General features: G+C 49.9%; 1 protein-coding gene across 7 annotated transcripts in view; it reads left to right on the top strand.

Moving 5' to 3' along the window:
• ARID3B (AT-rich interaction domain 3B) overlaps positions 1-12,662 on the top strand; it is a 58,494-nt gene that overhangs the window by 36,489 nt on the left and 9,343 nt on the right. For all 7 annotated transcript variants that reach the window (XM_045449096.1, XM_045449094.1, XM_045449095.1 and 4 more), the window contains exons 3-4: positions 853-924; positions 1,128-1,200. In XM_045449096.1, coding sequence (XP_045305052.1) covers positions 853-924; positions 1,128-1,200 — 145 coding nt within the window. The remainder of the gene's footprint in view (positions 1-852; positions 925-1,127; positions 1,201-12,662) is intronic.

The raw sequence follows: 12,662 nt of genomic DNA, 5'->3' as shown, positions 1-12,662 counted from the left end.
ATTTCTTCCAGAGTACTTAGTGCAGCCGAGAGTGAAGGGAAGGCTTCCCCCAGAATATGTTGCCTAATCTAAGGAGTAAGAGTTACCCAACTGAATAAAGGCAGGAAGCAGGTTCCAGGAACATAAACAAAGGTGTATTTGCTATTTCCTCCTAATTGGCTGAGTGGTGTTGGTTTAACCCAATCAATTAAATTAGGATTAGGTTTTCATTATTTCTCTAATGGAAATGAATTTCATCCTAGGGGCACAGTCTGTATACCTTGGGAATAACGTCAAACTCTGAAGGCTGTCCTATCACTAGGGAGTTCTGGTCACTAGACTTCCAGCTTCTAATGGTGAGGTTTAGTGGAGAGACCAGAACTTCAGGACCTGCCATCTGTGATCCTTTATCCTCCACTTCGAGTGGTCACGTGGCTTTACAGCGTGCTGTGTAGTATACAAACGTGCCATAAAATCATACAAACACACATGCTGTGTAGAACCTGAAGAAAAGTGGGACAGCTCAGAGTGATGGCTTCAGGAGGATCAGCTAGGGATGAACAGGTTCTCAGAAAGTTGGGCCTTTGTCTCCGCCTCTTCTAGGATTATCAAGGATAAGTAACACCCACCCTCCTCCAACAACTGGACCTGATTCTTCCATCTGACTCCCTCTTACTTTGGAACCATTACTGAAAGCGAAAGAACAAGAAAATGTCCCTGTAAGAGCAGCAGAGGCGGTTACCTGAGGAGTCTTTTACAGTCTGAGCCAAGATAGCACAATTGCTCAGGGTCTTCATCTTTGCCCTAAAAGATTGCCTTGTCCTCCGTCACTCTCCTATGCCCTTCTGAACTCTGTGCTTTGTTCTCCTTTAGAATGGTGGTTTGGCCTGGAGTGATGATGCGGACGGAGGCCGGGGAAGAGAGATCTCTCGAGATTTTGCCAAGGTCTGTAATGTCTCCTTTGTGATAATGAATGGGCCAGCTCTGCAGTGGGTTGTTAAATCTGATCCCCAAGGAATAAGGACGGGAATGGCCCGTGAGTCACATTTGTAGTCATACAGATAGATGGTTGTGTATCTCTGGTGGAAATCTTCCTGCATTAGACGGAATTTTTCATTGTGTTTTTTTCTGGGGGACCGGGATTGCAGCTGTATGAACTGGACGGTGATCCGGAAAGGAAAGAGTTCCTGGATGACCTCTTCGTCTTTATGCAGAAGAGGGGTGAGTGTGCAGTCTCCTCAGTTTTTCAACTCAGTGAATATTAATTGGGTGCTTACTGTGTGTAAGTCACTGTTAGCCATTCTCCCTGCAGAGTGCTGGCATCTTAGCCCAGGAGAACAAGAGGCACTTACTGCTGAGTGGTTCTGACCCTAGCAGAGTAGTCGACAACCAGATCAAAGAGGACAGAGAGGGCCTTGGCAGAAAATAAATGGAATGATCCATCTAAATTTGGTCCTGCCTTATTTTTGTTGCTCTCTTCTGATTAACCGGCCTCTCTGGTGTTATTTTAAATTCAAATGTACTTTTTTCTTAGCCTTATAGCAACTTTGGGCATCACTTAAACTAGTATGTCAGGTTTCCTCTTGGTGTACCTAGTCCTACAGACACTGAGAAAGGCCAGTAAAAGACTAGAGGTCCCTCAGGATTTGTTGAGAGGGTCTGAAATGATCCGTGAAAAGGAAAGGCTAACTCGTTTTTTCTTATCCATTGGCTCTGGTTTTTGCACCCCGTGGCTTGGTTTGGGGCACTCTGCATGGGCACCTACTTTATAATGCGCCTTCTCACTTCTCTGTCCTTCTCTCCTTCTCACTCCCACTCCCCACCCCAGCCATCTCCACGTTGGACCCTGGTGGGACTGAGTCTTGAGCCCAATGACTCAACTTCCTGGCTTTATGTCCTGTCATAGCAATGAGTTCACCAGCCAGGTTAGCCCTCAGGAAGCATGGCCAGAAAGCCAGCCTCTCTAGAAGGTCCTCAGCAACCTGTGTAGTTCCACCTTCATCACCCTCAGGACAGAGCCACACAGCACAGCTGTTCCCACCAGCCTCCTGCCTGGGACCCTGCCTATGTCTGATTGTGTATCTCTTGGTTTCTGTGTCTGCTCCTTTATTGAGACCCGGGAATGAAATCTTCCTCTTTATCTTAGGCTGAGCTATAATGGCAGCCCCCAGCAGGTACTATTCTGCGTTAACTCCTTTCTCTCCCTCTTCTCCCCCGGTCCCCCAGCACACCCTTCCCCCTCTCTCCTCCTTCCTCTTCCTTTACCTTGTAAAGCCTCACTGCTGTCCTAGTAGCGTGCATGTTACTGCTGCTTTGCTTACAGAGGTAGTAGGAAGTTTGGTGTCTCCGTGTCCTCCCATCTCCAAGCCTCTCAGAGCCGTCCAGGCAGCCCACAGTTTACTCCTCCAGCTGCTATCTGGAGCTGCATGTGCCAATGCAAAACAAGAATATAATCCCCAAAGATAATGTGACTGGCAGCAGTGAAACTCCCTGGTTGCCCTGAGAGCGAAAAATCCACTTAATACTTTGGTCTCCCTTCCAATTACCTTTTAATTATTTACAAGCTCCACAAGCCCAGCTGGTGCAAACCCAGGAGCTGATCTCGTCTCAGAGGGGCTGCCACAGCAATATAGATTTTAATCAGCAGTGTGGCTCCACTGCTTTCTTTTCTACTTTATTGTCTCCCTTCCCAGAAGGATTTTTAAAGGAAAATGGAAGTTAGATCATCCTCGCCAAGAGCGAATGTCGGAAATTATTTGTTTACTACTCTGTGTCCCCAGTAGACTAGGAGCTCCTTGAGGACAGCCACTTTATCATTTCTTTGTGTCCCCGGTGCTCACACAGGACCAGACAGAGAGGTGCTCAAGATGTGTTTGCCGTGCAAGCAGTCCTAACTCAGGTTTTCCGCACTTAGCTGGCCCCACGCAGGAAGGCTGAGCTGCCCTGCTCTGGGTAGCCACCCTGTAATCTGAAGTCAGCAGTAGAAAGCAGCGTGTGCCGAGAAGCCTGCCATGCTGTGGCAGCTGGGGACTGCCACACTGCCATCTAGGATATTTCTGAGGGACCCCGAAGCAGGAGTGAGTGACTCCCTTTGATCGTGTCAGTTTATGGTTATTCAGGCTGGGCAAATCTTTTTCTTCTTTCTTTCTTTTTTTTTAATGTGTATTTTTTGAGAGAGAGAGAGAGGGAAAAAGACAAAGAGCATGAGTGCGGAAGGAGCCGGGAGACACAGAATCCAGAGCAGGCTCCAGGCTCCAAGCTGTTGCACAGAGCCCGACGCAGGCTCTCACAGTCGGGGAGATCATGACCTGAGCCGAAGTCGGGCGCTTAACCGACTGAGCCACCCAGGCGCCCCTGGGCAAATCTTTTTCTGTCCTCACCACTTGCGTTAGGTATTTCACTGTTTGCTGGCATCACCCGTAGAAAGGAAACAGTGGAGTCCATGTTGCAATTTGTTAGTTACCCAAATACAAGGTTTCTCAGCCTCCGCATATTTACTTTGGGGACTGGACAGTCCTTTGCTATAGGGGCACCCCCCCCCCCAAGTCATGATAACCAAAAATATTTCTAGATGTTGTAAATGTCCCCTGGGGAAGAAAACCACGCCTTCCCCATTGAGAACCACTGGTAGAAGGATGGGAAAGAGGGTGAAGTTCTAAAATTTCCTTCACAGAGAAATTCTTTATGGAAATCATCTTCCCTCCACTCAGGTAGCCCTACCTGAGGGTTGTGGGGGCCTGTGCCAGGCAATATCACAGGCGCCCCTCCTGTGGCCAAGTGCCAGAAGAGTGCGTGCCGGGCCCCTGTTCTGGGCTGAGGTACAGGGGAGGCCTCTGCACCTCCACCGGATTGGAGGTAACAGGTGGAAGACCCACACAGGTGGAGGCAGAAGCGTAGTGGCACCCGTGGGCCAGGCACAGCTGGAAGAATCCTTCATTGTCTGTGGCCTGGGTGAATCATCTGGCACCAGATTGTGAAGAGCCGTGGCTGGCCGAGAAGTTAGCACTTTAGTCTGTGGACATAAAACATGGGGCGCGTCACCAGAGCTGGGCCTTCAGGAAGCTTGCCGTGCGTGGCAAGCAGGGGTGATGGGGGCAGAGAGGGGAGAATGAGGCACAGAGACATTATGGAGGTTGTTCCCTTTAAACTCACAGTGGTCTCCTCTCTGGAAAACTAGCATCTAAGGCTGTAAACTAGATTGTGTGGCCCAAGAGGGCTCGGAGCAGATCACAGTTTTACTCATGTGACGCTTGCCGTCTTCCCTCTTCACACAGTGGTGAGACCAAGGGCCCTTAGACATTTGTGACTGGTTTCGTCACTCCCAAATCGGAGTGTCTGGGGCCCTCAGGAGCCAGGTATCGTTAGCTGGGTCGGAGGAAAAGCCTCAGAGATCCCGGCAGCAGGGCAGCGACTCCTCCTCCAGGGCTAAGGGGAAGGACAAACATAGATTTCACAGGAGCCACTGAAGACGGCCTGGGTTTGAAAGGCTTGGTGACTCCCGCCTGGACCGTGAGTGGGGCCGGGCAGCTTTGACTCGGCAGGCCGCACCGCAGGGGAAGCAGACAGGGCTGCAAGGGAGGCAGCGCCCAGCAGGCTGCCCAGCGAGTGCAGCTGCAGGTGATAAACGGCTGTCCAGCGGCAGAGGGGCCAGGCCGTAACTGCTGCTTTGTGCAGCGTCTCCCTCGCTTGTTAACGTGTTCGGGTGAATTGACTGCCACAGATGGGCCTTTCAGCTCCGGGCACCTTGGTTTCTGGGCCGATGGTCCCCTCCCCCACCAGCAGAACAAGCTGCCCCAGAAGGAGCCTGAGAAGAGGCCGAGGCAGCGCCGCGTTGTCAGGCTGTCTCCTGCCTGCCTTGGGAAACAGCCGCTGTGACCCTGTCGGCAGGCACATGGCAGGGCAAAGAGCTGTAGACGGGGTGCAGGGCCAGGCTCTCGCCCCACCCATCTCCATGATCGGGAGCAAAGCATTCTCCTTCTGGGGGCCACAGATTCCTTATGTGTAAAATGTGAGGGTTCAATTCGAGTTAATCTGGAAGCTTCTTCCAAGTTCTGTGTTTTGTATCATGTCCATGATTGTGTCTTTTGCACTACCAACAACATGTCACCCTCACTGACCAAAAAGATAGCAATTTTCTCTCGAAACAGTTGTGTAAAAACAATACTGAGGGGGCGCCTGGGTGGCTCAGTTGGTTAAGCGTCCGACTTTGGCTCAGGTCATGATTTTGCTGTCCATAGTACGAGCCCCGCATCGGGCTCTGTGCTGACAGCTCGGAGCCTGGAGCCTGCTTCGGGTTCAGTGTCTCCCTCTCTCTCTGTCTCTCCCCTGCTCACGCTCTGTCTCTCAAAAAGAAATAAATGTTAAATTTTTTTTTAAAAAGTATTTAAAAAAGAAAACTATACCGAGGACCCCCCAAAAACAAGTACTTCTCCCCTTTCCATGCCTAAGCCAAATTGAATTAAACAAGTTGCTTTTGATCTTGACCCCCACCCATGTTTCTCTGGAAAGACGGGTTAGATTTCAGAGTTCTGATGCCCCTTCTTGCTTATTACCTTTTGCTGCGTGCACACACACGCGCCTGTCTATGTAGAAAATACACACGCGTTTCTTTGCAAAAAATAAAGCCAAATCATTGTAAGTAAAATTCTCTGGCTAATTGAACTGACTATGGATGGTTTCTGAGATCTCATTCCGTGTTAGATTTTCCAGGGGGAAGTCTAGGTAGGCTGGAGGGGGACTAATTTGGAAGTCTGATAAGCAAGGGCTTATAAACAGTTCCATTCTCCGACAGTGAGGAAGAAAAGCTTGTTCCCTAGGTGGTGAAACAGAAAGAAATATGTCATCAAAGAGGAGAGAAAGAGGATGATTTTGCTGTTATTTTTATTATCCCATGTGTTTTATAGACCCCTTTCAACCCATTTTCTGATCTGCCGCTCCGCACAGCTCTAGCTCTGAGGGGTAGCGAGAGCAAAAGTTACCAGGTTAAGTGACTTGCCTAAGGTCACAGAGCCGACTTAGCACTTGTCCCCCAACTCCAGGCCAGTGCACTTTCCCTCTCCTGCAGCGCCTTTGAGAAACAGCCCCTTGTGCCAGCAGCTCCGTCACTTCCTGTTCAGGCAGTGGGCAGGCTTTGTCTTGCCTCCAGCCTTCTGAGCCCCACAGAGAATGCTGGTCTGCCTCCGCGGGCCAGTGTGTGGTAGGGTCTGACAACATCTAGCTGATTTACACGGGGGTAGGACTGTTCGCCTGAGAGAGGTCTTCATCTCAGGGTAAGGCCCGCCTCTCAGGGAAGGGCAGATGTGACGATTCACAGTAGCACAGAGGCTGCCATCTGTCCAGGCAGGATGGGGGGTGGGGGGCACGGGAGAGGGAAGCTCTAACACATCTTACACGCACCCAGAGCACCCCCGAACAAGGCTCTGCTCTCCCTGCCCTAGCCAGGCACACCAGGTAAATGAGCTGCTTAGTCACATAGAGGACGAGCTTTGTCAAGCCCTCACCCGGAGAACTGCCCTCCTCCCCCCACTAGTTCTGTTCAAGGCTGCAAACTGACCTTGGTTTTCCCAGATGGATTGTTGAATCTGTTTTTGATGTGTATATACAAAGAATTTACTGTGGGAAAAGGGCTTGGTCTGCCTCAAAGTGCGATTTGAGTGTTTTTCCTTCTGTTGTGTGCTTATCTATCCATCTCAGGCAAGGAAATGTTCATGACATATATCGCTCTGCCTTTTGGTGGAAGCAGTTTCTCATATATTCTTTGTAACTCTCAGTAAATGGTCTATGCCATGGACGCTCTTCCTGATCGACTGAAATACGTGTCTCTGTCAGATGAAATAGGCTTTGGGGCTTCATTTTCTAACTTTAGCACCAAATGAAAGTCTAAAATGCAAATATTTGTCTCATGATTGGCCTTTGTTTGAAGCCAAATCTTTTTTTCTCCCCAGGTGTTCCAACTATTAATATACTGGGTTTTTTCCCCCTTCTTTTCTATTTAAAATAGTCACTTAATATCCTATATCTACTCAGTTATCCCTAATAATAGGAAGGGATCCTGGTTTTTGGAGGGCATGATTAATTTGAAGAGCCCAATTTTGTCATTAAATTCAGCCTCTTCCCCTCCAGATCTTTTACTGATACTTTAGCACTTGGTAAAATTGAGTTGATAGTTTGCCCTTCTTTGTTCCAAGTGAGCTAATATTTAATACCTCATTCAAGGGTTGATGTAGGAATAGTCTAAAGCAAGGATTTGGTCCACTTACATGGTGAGAAGATCTACTGAGTATTGAGAAGCCAGTGGCATGGTTTGGCAATAGAAGACAGTCATGAACTGCCTAGGCCAAAAGGCCCTTGAGTTCTTGTACCTTTCCCCAGCCAACTTTCCACCCCCTCTCGTGGAGACACCAGCTAGGTCTGTTGGTCACCAGCAGTCAGAGAAAGCAGAGAAGACATGATGATCCACTTCCTTCTAACTCCTTGACCAACTTCTCTGAACATAGTTTTTTTTTATTATTTTTAAAAAAAAATTTTTTTTTTCAACGTTTATTTATTTTTGGGACAGAGAGAGACAGAGCATGAACGGGGGAGGGGCAGAGAGAGAGGGAGACACAGAATCGGAAACAGGCTCCAGGCTCTGAGCCATCAGCCCAGAGCCTGACGCGGGGCTCGAACTCACGGACCGCAAGATCGTGACCTGGCTGAAGTCGGACGCTTAACCGACTGTGCCACCCAGGCGCCCCTGAACATAGTTTTTAAGGAAGGAGACAGCACGGCCCTGACCTTACAAGCCATAGTAGAACACAGTATTGCACATTGAACTTCACCTAAAGCAATTAGCCTGAGCTAGAGTATCAAAAAGGGTGAGGAGTTTGGGGCACCTGGGTGGCTCAGTCGGTTAAGCATCCTGAGTCTTGATTTTGGCCCCAGGTCATGATCTCACGGCTTGCGAGTTTGAGCCCTGAGTCAGGCTCTGCACTGATATAGCTTGTGGAGCCTGCTTGGGATTCTCTCTCCCTCTCTCTCTCTCTCTCTCTTTCTCTCTCTTTCTCTCTTTCTCCCTCTCTCCCCTTCTCCCTGTCCCTGCCCCCTTGGCCCTCCCCTGCTCCCACATGCATACTCTCTCTTAAAATAAATAAACTTTTTTTTTTTTTTTTTAAGTTGAGGAGTTTAACATTTAACCTCTCAGGTTGTGGTCCCTCCAGTACTCCCATGCATTGCTTCTGGCAATATAAATGGGCATAACCACTCTGGAAATTTATTTGGTAGTGTTTACTGTAGCTGAGCATATGCCAAACCCTGTCATTCAGTAATTCAGTAATTTCACTCGTAGGTGTATTCCCAAAGAAATGAATGCTGTGTTCACTGAAAGATATCTCAAGAATATTCAGAGCAGTACCATTTGTTAGAGCCAAAAACTGGAAAGAACCCCAGTGTCCATCAGCAGTAGAATGGACAGATAAATGGTGCCATAGTCACATAGTGGAATAGTGCGCAGCAATAAAAAGGAATGAACGGCTGTACGCACTGGAGGGATCTCATAGGCCTAATGTTGAGCAAAAGAAGCCAGACACACAAGGGTAGATACTACGTGATTACACGTATGTGAAGTTCAAGCCTATCACCTGTGGTGGTGACACATGTCAGGGTGATGGCTACCTCCTGGGAGAGAAGAGGTGGGGAATGCGTATTGATTGGGAAGGGGCATGAGAATTTTCTGGGGTGCTGGAAATGTTCTGTATTTAGATCTGAGAAGTGGTTACAGGGGTGTACACGGAAGCAGAAATCCAGTGAGCTGTGTAGTAAGATGAGTGCACTGTGGTGTGTATCTGCTGGACCCACTCGGTGGGAAACCAGAAGTAGAGCTTAAAGATACCTGTCAGTCCAGTACTGGGATGCTTGAGCATCTTGCCTCTGCTCTGTTATGTGGGACAGTCAGCCACACACTGCACCGAACGCTGCCAGACACGGCTGCCCCGTCTCCTGGCGTGAGGTATTTTCTACATAAACAAGTTGGGAGAAAAATCACCCGTCGTTTCTTTGCCTGTTCCTGGGCGGCAGGACCAGAGAAGGAATGAATATGCAGAGGAATGGGCAGGAAGCCTGTCTGTCTGCCCATGCACACTCCCCACTTAACACAGGCCTTAATTCTTTTAGGCTCTCCAGCCGACCGCCCGGCTCTCTTGACAGGCAGTGGAAATGATTAATGATCATTTTCAAAGCCAGGAAAAAACAGCGAGGGTCCTTGGCAGGGCCACGTCCTGGGTCCTGGGCCCTCACCCCTGATCAGCGGGCGGGAAGGCAGCCATGTGACTGTCTGGGGTCCCCGCCCCTGACTGCGTCTCGTCTTCGTTGGAACAGGCCCATTTTCTGTGGTGGGGTGGATGTGCCACCTCCCATCTTTGTCTCCAGCGCCCAAGGAGGCTGTCTCCTCCCTCTGCCCTCACCCCTACCCCTTCCCCCTATCTCCGCAGTCTTGAGTGGCAGGAAGGAGAGCGAAGTACCAGGGAGCAGCTTTTCTTTGGCTCCATGTGTCTGGAAGTTCCCAATGACAGCTTTGGCCTTGCTAGTGCCGTGCCCCAGCGGCGTTCCCACCACCCAAGGGTTAAAGCCCCGGGAGCCCCACAGCCTCTCTGGGTCCCTGGCCCTCATAAAAGCCTTTTCTGCGTAGTCCCTTGGGCTGCCTCAGGCTCCCTGGCTGAAATCTGATAAGGGCCCTCTTTGTTGGAACTGTCAGTCTCCTTTATTGAGGAGGGAACTGGAGACCAGCGGCATTTCTTGGGGTACAGATAAGGCCCTGGATTCCTGTCAGAGGGAGCATGATTAATTACCCTCAATCCTAGCTCCTGCTTTGATAGCAGTGACTGACAGTACACAGGCTTCCCCATCAGGTGCTCACGCCCCCTCTGGGAGGCCCGATGGGGGTGGAGATTCAGCCTCCTGCAGGGCCAACGCTAGTGACCCACGAAGCGCTCTTGCAAAGGCCGTTTGCCTCCTTCCTGGTTCTCTGCAGGTTGTTTTTGCTCTTATTGTGGACAGAGATCTGTTACCTTCCAGGTGAAGAGCCTCCTTAGAGGAAGATATAATCCAGCCCAGAGAGCAAGCCAGAGACACCCCTCTTCCCTGCAAGGCTGGGGGAAGAGCGTATGGCCGTGGTCCTTAGCCACACAGGGGCCTCCATAGGACAAGTTCCTAAACCATCCACCTAAAGTCACTTGGCAACATTATTCCATAATTCAGGCAAGCTCCTAAAACCAACTCACCCACCCTTCGGCAATAATCACAACTATCCATTTTTGTTTTCAGTTTTTATTCATAGACTCATAGGACTGAAAGGCATCTAGCCCAAATTCCTCATTTCACAGATGGAGACACTGAGACCCGAGTATGTCAGTCCCTCATCCCCACTCCCCAGTATGATATATTGGTCCTCTTTCTTGTTCAGAAGGTAAACTCCACTACAAGGCCTTCCCCCATCTCTCTTCATAGCTGAGTCTCCTTGAGGCAAGGGAGATGGCTGCCGGGTCCATTAAGCACAGGGCAGCCTGCAGAGACAGACCAGTCTGAGGGTCCTGTTTCTGTCGTTTGTCTTGAAGCCAGCACAGGTTTTGTGTATGGATTGTCTGGACAGTGTGAGAAAACCGTACCGTCCTCTACAGCTAGCACTCAGAATAGTCTCAGCTTTGTTTCTGACAGTATCGGGGTGCCTCCTACCCTGGGAACTATTTTCAGCAGTTTCACCGAGGGCCAGACTCTGGGAAGATAGCACCCTGCCCCCTTACCCACTCGTCTCTGCACCAGGGTGCCAGCTGTATCCCAGACCCGTGCTGGGACGAGGTCACTTTTTGGTTAGATTTACGGCCTATGATTTCACATGCCACTGTGCCCCTTTCTTGTCGCCTCAGCTCCTATACCTACCTCTGTTTCCCCTGCCCTGAGCAGTTCTCAGCCTCATGCAGTCACATTCTGTGTGACTATCAAAACGCTAACTTTTCATGAAATTTCTACATCTGTAATGTTGTTGTCTCTCAAAGAAGCCATGTCAAATGGCTAGACAGTCCAGTGATGACTAGGGAATAGCCTCCAGAGGCCGTGTGAGCTACACCTGAGAACCTTTCATGGTTCATAGCTACACCTCATCTTCAAACAAAATCAGTATAAACAGCTTGGTCACTTTCCATTCTCCTGGCTTGCCTCCATAAATGACCGTGTCCAAAAGTACAATACACTGTTTACGTTTGAAGATTTACCAGCATCGGAGATTGTAATGAAAATCGTGTAAATTATGAAGGCCATTTGCAAATGGATTTCGAAAACCAGATACGTAGCTCCCATCTGTGACGGTTGGAGGACAGCACTCCCATCGGCTGGGCAAGCCCTGCCTCGTGGTTGGTTACACACTCAGCCGCACCCGTCTGTGTATGGCCCAGACCTGGCTGCCCTCCACTCTTTAACACATGCTGCCCCTTCTCTTTGACCCCACTGAGCGTGTTCATGGTCTCTTTACCTTCTCAAAACCACCCCCCCCCCCAACTCTCCATCCATCCTTCTGCTGCCTGTCCACTTTTCGTGGGACCTGGACGCAAAGACCTTAACAACCCTGGGCTTCCATTCCCCCAGTTTGTTTACTAAGGGTCGTGACCCTAATGAGCCCGCTGGGACCTGAGAGGAGACAGTGACTTCTGTTCAGGGTTGTCGGCCTCAGACACCTGACTTGATGCTGGTGACGGGTCTGGCGGGTGCACTGCAAGCATTACGGAAATGCATCTGAGGTTCCAAGTTGGGTAACCCAGAGCTAGTAGCTATGACTCTGAGGAGCATTTTTTCTTTCCAACCTGCACAGTAGTTTAACTTATTACACACTATAACATTTAAGAGATGGTGAAGGAGAAACAGTCTCTGCCTTCACAGAGCTGACAGTCGTCCTGGGCTACCCAGTGAACATACGTAAAATGATCAGAGACTAAGTATCGCTGAACTTGTAGGTGTCATAACAGGAATTCGGAGAGAGAAGAAATCCCTGTGAACTAGGATAGCTAGAAGATTCTTCCTGAAGGCCACTATGGAGAGGACTTGAGCAGAGGCAGGTCATGTTAGGCTTGATGAGGGAGAGCACCAAACAAACCATGGAGGAGAAATGGGCCTGGTTTGGGGAGTGTCATGAGGGGACCCAGCTAGTGAGTGAGAGTGAGTTGTTGGGATGCTTGAAATACTTTGTAGGTAACCTTTTAAGGGGTGTTGGGGCCCCAGGTGATGAGACTGGGCTTGTGGGGCGGGATGGGCAGGCGTAAGAGTCTGTAGGTGTTGAACAAGGATGCCAGGGCTGTGGTGGCAGCCGTGCTCAGGGTGAGCGCATGGGTAAAGAGGCCGCCGTGGGCTGGGAAGGCAGATATGTTTGAGAAGTGCCTCTAAGGAAGGATCAGTGGAGCCTCCTAACAACCTCAAGGGGGGCGATAGGGGAGAGAAGAGGAGCCGGTGCTGCCCAAGACCTCAGAGGATGATGGTGGTGCTGGAAGGAAAAGGAAGTGATGGGAGAGGACGGGCTGGCTTGGGGATAAGGGTAAGCTCAGTGTGAACATTCTGACTTGGAAGGGAACAGGTCACTGTGAAGATGTCCAGGAAGCTTCTGCAAATGCAAGGGGGCCTTGGGAGTGGTCCTTCCAGAGTCTGGACGATGCCATGAGGGTGTG

This window comes from Leopardus geoffroyi, chromosome B3, assembly GCF_018350155.1.
Source record: "Leopardus geoffroyi isolate Oge1 chromosome B3, O.geoffroyi_Oge1_pat1.0, whole genome shotgun sequence".
Classification (NCBI taxonomy): domain Eukaryota; kingdom Metazoa; phylum Chordata; class Mammalia; order Carnivora; family Felidae; genus Leopardus; species Leopardus geoffroyi.
This window is presented reverse-complemented; position numbering and strand designations above follow the sequence as displayed.